This window comes from Sipha flava, unplaced genomic scaffold (genome assembly GCF_003268045.1).
Source record: "Sipha flava isolate LNK unplaced genomic scaffold, YSA_version1 46_pilon_pilon, whole genome shotgun sequence".
Classification (NCBI taxonomy): Eukaryota; Metazoa; Arthropoda; class Insecta; order Hemiptera; family Aphididae; genus Sipha; species Sipha flava.
Genome location: NW_020273250.1, coordinates 1,918,126 through 1,924,125, shown reverse-complemented (window position 1 = coordinate 1,924,125; position 6,000 = coordinate 1,918,126). Strand labels below are relative to the sequence as shown.

Here is a 6,000-nt window from a genome sequence, read left to right as displayed (position 1 = left end):
ACTCATGAGAAAAAAATTCCTAAATTTTATTTTTAATATATATAAATTTGATTTTAAAAATAATGGGCCGTTAGCAATTGCTTATTTTGCCTACCCTTTAATCCGGCCCTGCCTACGACTAAAGAGATAAGTTTTTAAACAATAATAGTTATATGTATTATGAGGATGATCTGGTCTTCTCTTGGATTCGCAACCAAGATTTATATGTAACTTACACACCACCAACATATTTTACCATATATATATATACCCACTTTTCTGTGTTATAACTGTATTTCACTTTATTTTTTAAAGAGAAAATTACAATGGAAAAAAAATATGGGAAAAAATGTAAAACCGTGTCAGCCTTTAGAAGATAAAAAGGTAGAATCAAATCGCGGTAAGTGATAAATACTTTTTATAATATAAATTATAATACAGAGTTGGTGTGTGCATAGGGGATGTAGAAAATCGGGATGTGTGGAGGTTTAGGACAAAGGTGGCCAAGGGAGAAGGAAAAGAAAAAATTATAATACAGAGTCAAAATATTGATAATTATTAAACTGATATTAGTGAATTTATAAATTATACATTTAGTTTTAGTAAGTTGATAACAGATAATTCATGTGGAGTAACATGCTTGTCCACCCCATTTGAACAGGGAACTTAAAAAAAAATAATACAAGTAATTTAATTGTCGATAACTTAGTACCCTCAACCAGTCACGGATTCGCAGAAAAAATGTATGAAACTTGCTCAAATATTGAAAAAAAAGTAATTAATAATTTTTTTTTAAATTACATTTTTTTACAATTATTATCTACAATATTTTCTGTTATGACTCATTATAATAATAATCAAAGATACTTGAAGTTTTTACTAAATGTTATTATCAGTGTTTTCTTAAGATGATATAATTTTTAAAATATTTTGATTTTTTTTTTTTTGTGCTAGATAAATTATTAAAATTTCAATTATTTTAAATAATTTAATTTATTTTATAATATAATTTTTTTAGATAAATTTTAGAAGGCCGACGCATAATTAATATTGCATATTTTTTTGAAAAAATGTCTAAAATTAATCATCAACCATTTGAGTGCAGTTTTAAAAATTTAGTTTTTGTCAAAGAGCAAAAAAATGGTTTATACAGTGAATTTGTGTTCAATTGTGACATTTGCGGCAAAGAAGAAGTAATAGAGTCCGAGAACGCAATTACAGTATTAATGGACGTTAATACAGCAGCTGTTACAGCAATGGTAAATTCGGGTCAAGGTTTTGCACAGTTAGAAATCTTCTCTGCTCTGTTGAATATGCCAAACATGAGCAATAAATTATATCAAAAAATGCACGAAAAAATTGAACGTTTTACATGATACTGCTTGGGAATCCGTGTCTTCTGCAGTGGAAGAGGAAGCTAAAATAGCTATTGAAAACGGCGATATAAATGAAAATGGGGTGCCTATGATTACTGTAATAGCCGACGGCGCTTGGTCTAAAAGGAGTTATAGGACAAATTATAATGCCTTATCTGGTGTTGTAAGTATGAAAAATGAATTAAAAACTATCCATTATTTCTAAATATTCTTATAACATCAATGTAAATAAAATAATAATAGTACAAAAAGAAATATTTTATCAGGGGTATTATGTTTTAAAATGTGCAAATATATTTACGATTTTAAAATATTTTATTTAAAAATTATACATCAATAATAATTTTTTAACGTAGCCCATGTATCAGTTATATTTTTAATTTAGGTTTGTATAGTTTGAGCTAAAACTAAAAAAGTCTTTTTTTTTGGAAATCTGAAACAAATATAGTTCGATATGTGTAAAAATTCAAAAGGACTCCCAAGCATCGACTATAAGCCACCGGTGTTTTAAAAATTGGGATGGTACATCGACTTCTATGGAGTCGGATATTATTCTTGAGGGGTTCAATCAAAGTATTACCATGCACAATTTAATTTACCACAAACTAATTGGTGATGGTGATTTCAAAAAAGTTGAGCATGTCAAAACCTTATGGTCCAAATTTTCAAATAAAAATATTGAATGTAAAAATCATATATCACGAAATTACATGAATCGAATAAATGACATAGCAGGAAAAAGAAAATCTTCCAGTGGTACAGTTGTTCCAGCCATTCTAAGAAAAATATTAAAAGATAATACATTTAGACTGAGGTAATATATTTACATAATTTAATTTATACCTAATAATTATTACTAATTATTATTTACTAAATTAATTTAATCGTTTAGATATGGTATTACTAAAGCTATTGACCATTGGAAAAATGCAAAAAATCTAACCATAAATCAAAAGTTTGCATTTTTAAAAAGGGACATTGAAAATGGACCATACCATGTATTTGGCTCACACGACGAATATGACCCGTCAGGAAAAATATGTTCACAATTTATTTGCATTAGAAGAACTTTTATTTTAAATTATAAAAATTGTTTTCAAATACTTTTGTAATGCTGAACACAATATCCAGAACTATGTTCCGGAAATGGAGAAATGTGCGTTATGGCAAGATCTGCTGATATCTGCAGCCAAAATTTTAGTGGTATACCAAGCGGATAGCCTAATTTACGATTTGAATAACAATTATGTAGAATGTTACAACAATGTAGTTTCCAAGTTCGTTGGTGGAAAAAGAGTAAATTATTCTTTGAGAGGTAATTATTATATAATATATAATATAATCTGTATTTGATATATTCAAAATATAATATATATGTGCAATGTGCATTTATATTTGTATATAGGTTCTTATAATACAAGATGTATGACGGCGGTATCGTCGTTTAACTTTGGTTCTGATTACATATGTAGACTGCATAAAACAGCTACTAAAGAAAGTCCAGGAAAATTTACTAAATTATACATTAAAAAATTGGAAAGAGAAAAATTATTTAGGCAGAAGAAATTAAAATTTAAACTATACTTCGGCCCATCTACCAGGTTGATAAAATTTTAAATTATTTGATTTATTTTTAAATTACCTATTAATTAACTGATGTTGGTATGTAAAATATGATAATAATGACATTTAGCTCACAAACGAATTAACTAAAATCATTTTCTGGGTCTGATAAAGACTACGGTGATCTATACGATGAACTGGGTTGCGCTAATTTGCCAATGTCCGAAGAAGATTCTGATCTAAGAAAACTTAATATTTTAAATAGTTTAAAACTAAGTTAACAGGAGAAAAATAAACTAGAGAGAAAAACAATTGACCAAGCTAAAAGCGATGATTGGCATAGAAAAAGAAAACACCGCCTTACTGCTTCAAATTTTGGTAGAATATGTAAATTAAGGAATAATACCCCAAGAACAAATACAATTAAATATATTTTATACACCGAATTATTTACACCAAAAACACATGCAATGGCGTAGATTGTTATTAATATAATTAATAAATTATTAAAATGCAAAATTGTTTTTAGTTATAGAATACAACACGAACCAATTGCTAAAGACCAATTTGAAAAAATATATAATTTAAAAGTTTTACCAGCTGGTCTATTTATTGATCCAGAGTTAAATTTTTTGGCTGGTTCACCTGGCGGATTGGTGGGAGATAATGGTATAGTGGAAATTAAATGTCCTTATAATATTATGGATATGACGCCAAAAGCAAGAGTAATGGCTAAAAAAAATTCCTTGCAATTGATCAAGATGGAAATATAAAATTGAAAAGAGGCGATAATTATTAATACCAAGTTCAGGGTCAACTTAGGGTAGCCAATAAACATTATTGCTATTTTGTAGTATGGACTCCAAAAGGTATGTATTATTATAGTTTATTTTATAATTTATATTTTATATATATTTATATAATTATTTTATAATTTTTACTATAAATGTATATATTTATATAATACTAAAACTGATACTAAAATATATCTTTATAAAAATCAGTAATTACTATTTTTAAATTATATAAAATAATATTAATACACTTTTTACAGAAATTTTTATTGAAAAAATTGAACGCGATACTGAGTTTTGGAAGAACAAAATGGAAAATCAAATTATTGATTTTTATAAAAATTTCATGTTGGAAGAAATAGTGAACCCGAAGATATTTCGATAAAAATGGTTTTTTTATTGACATCTTTTGATTTTTTTGATTGCCATTCTTTTTATTTGACATAAATTGACAATTATATTAAATATTATTTATATATTTTTACTGAAATTTTACATATTTATTAAAATGTATAACTATTATTATTTTATCAATGACAGTTAATAAACGGACGAAAATATTACTTCACGGAAATAGTGATCACTCATTGTAAATTCAATATTTTTATAAATTTTTTTTTTTTAATTGATAAACAACAATATTATACAGGTTAGGCATTGAACTCCAATTTTTTTAGTTCCTATTTTAAATAGTGAAAAAAATATTGGTAAAAAAAGGTTAAATTTTAATTTTTTTAAAGTTTTCATCTAATTTAAATTATTTATATTAATGTATAATATTTTTATTTATTAATAAAAAGTAATAAATTATTATAACTAATTCTATGATAAAATAGGCTAGTTGCCCACCCCTGTTCTAGACGAACAAATCATCTTCGTTCAGAGCGAGTTCCCGTTCGGTTCTTTTTTTCGTATTATTATGTTTAGCCGTTTAAGTATGAAATCGAATAATTTATGGTTACATTGATTACGATTCTGGTCGGTTAGGCTATGGTTACTATGGATACAGATTCTGACGAAAATGTGTTCTGACGAATTCGTCTAAACAAACACATATTTTCCAATGAGAGTGTTTACATTGGCAGCGACGATCACGTCAGAACATACACGATATCGTCAGAAACAGTTGAGTGTTCAAACAAGTTTAATTTTTTCGTGAGAACTGCGTCTATTTCGATGTGATTGAGATTAGCAAATTTGATATTTTACAATTATTATACAATTTATTAATATATTAATTTATTTGAATTATGGATTCCGATAAATTAATCAGTCTCGTGTACGAGAACAGGTGTTTGAGGGACACGAGAGAAAAATATTACCATAATAGAGATATTTCTCTTCTAGAAAATAACTGGTTAACTTGCTCTGTTTTTTCACCATTTAACAATGATAACTTCATTAACGGACTTTCGAGAACATAAATTCATCAAGTTCGTCCATCTTTGCTGGGTGGCAGAAATATACTGTCAGAATATCAGAAAACCCGCACAGTGTAACCATCTTGTGTTCTGACGAAGATTTCGGGCGTACTCGTCAGAACACATTTTTGTCAGAATTCGCATCTATAGCCTTAACCGATTAATGCTGTGAATACTAGGTGGAAAAACAATCAGCCGATTAATTGGTGTAAGAATCGATTAATCGAAACAATCGCACAGTCCTATGTATACACGTGTTTATAAGCCCGAAAACGTCGCGTCGCGGAATGATAATTGAAAATAAAATATTACATTATTTATTTTTATACTCATATTGGATATCAATACGCGGAATACGATGTGCCGCGACCCACGGTTTGCGAGGTATTACTTATAATGATTAAATGAACAATTGGATGGGTGTAGAATGTTTCTCTCTATTAATGTAAAAAAAAAAAATATCAATTTGGTTGATTATACGGGACAGGATCACTGTTTCCGTAGAGTAAAATTTTGAGAATAAATCGACATTGGCACCGGACGCCTTAATATTATGTTTTCTAATTACTAGTCTTATAATATAATTTAAGAATTTAACTATTTGTGAGTGTTAGTTATCACATAATTCTTAATCACTCAATAATTACAAAATGTATTAAAATTTATGGAAGTGATAATATTCTTATTGGTTTTATGCGTTTATACTAGTGATGGGAACAATCAAGAGAAAATAGTCGAAATACTCGATTGTTCTCGATTGTTTTGGAAATAACCGAGTGATTCGGTATCGAAACCAGTTGAAATAATCGAGTGAAAAATGCTCGATTACTGCTCATACACTCGTCAGGGGCGGGTTTTATCATTAAC

At 27.8% G+C, this 6,000-nt stretch overlaps 1 protein-coding gene across 1 annotated transcript; it reads left to right on the top strand.

The window, feature by feature from the left end:
- Positions 1-516: 516 nt before the first annotated feature.
- Positions 517-4,142, top strand: LOC112689766. The gene is made up of 8 exons (XM_025563614.1): positions 517-753; positions 998-1,518; positions 1,804-2,169; positions 2,248-2,382; positions 2,456-2,670; positions 2,761-2,956; positions 3,448-3,787; positions 3,973-4,142. Exons 2-7 carry the CDS (start codon positions 1,502-1,504, stop codon positions 3,689-3,691), a joined length of 1,173 nt encoding a protein of 390 aa, XP_025419399.1. The 5' UTR covers positions 517-753; positions 998-1,501; the 3' UTR covers positions 3,692-3,787; positions 3,973-4,142.
- Positions 4,143-6,000: the final 1,858 nt, after the last annotated feature.

Excerpts from the sequence above, each read along its gene's own strand:
- LOC112689766 (XM_025563614.1), top strand. Across the intron at positions 2,671-2,760 it reads AGTAAATTATTCTTTGAGAG|GTTCTTATAATACAAGATGT; the intron begins GTAATTATTATA and ends ATTTGTATATAG. Across the intron at positions 2,957-3,447 it reads TACTTCGGCCCATCTACCAG|TTATAGAATACAACACGAAC; the intron begins GTTGATAAAATT and ends AATTGTTTTTAG.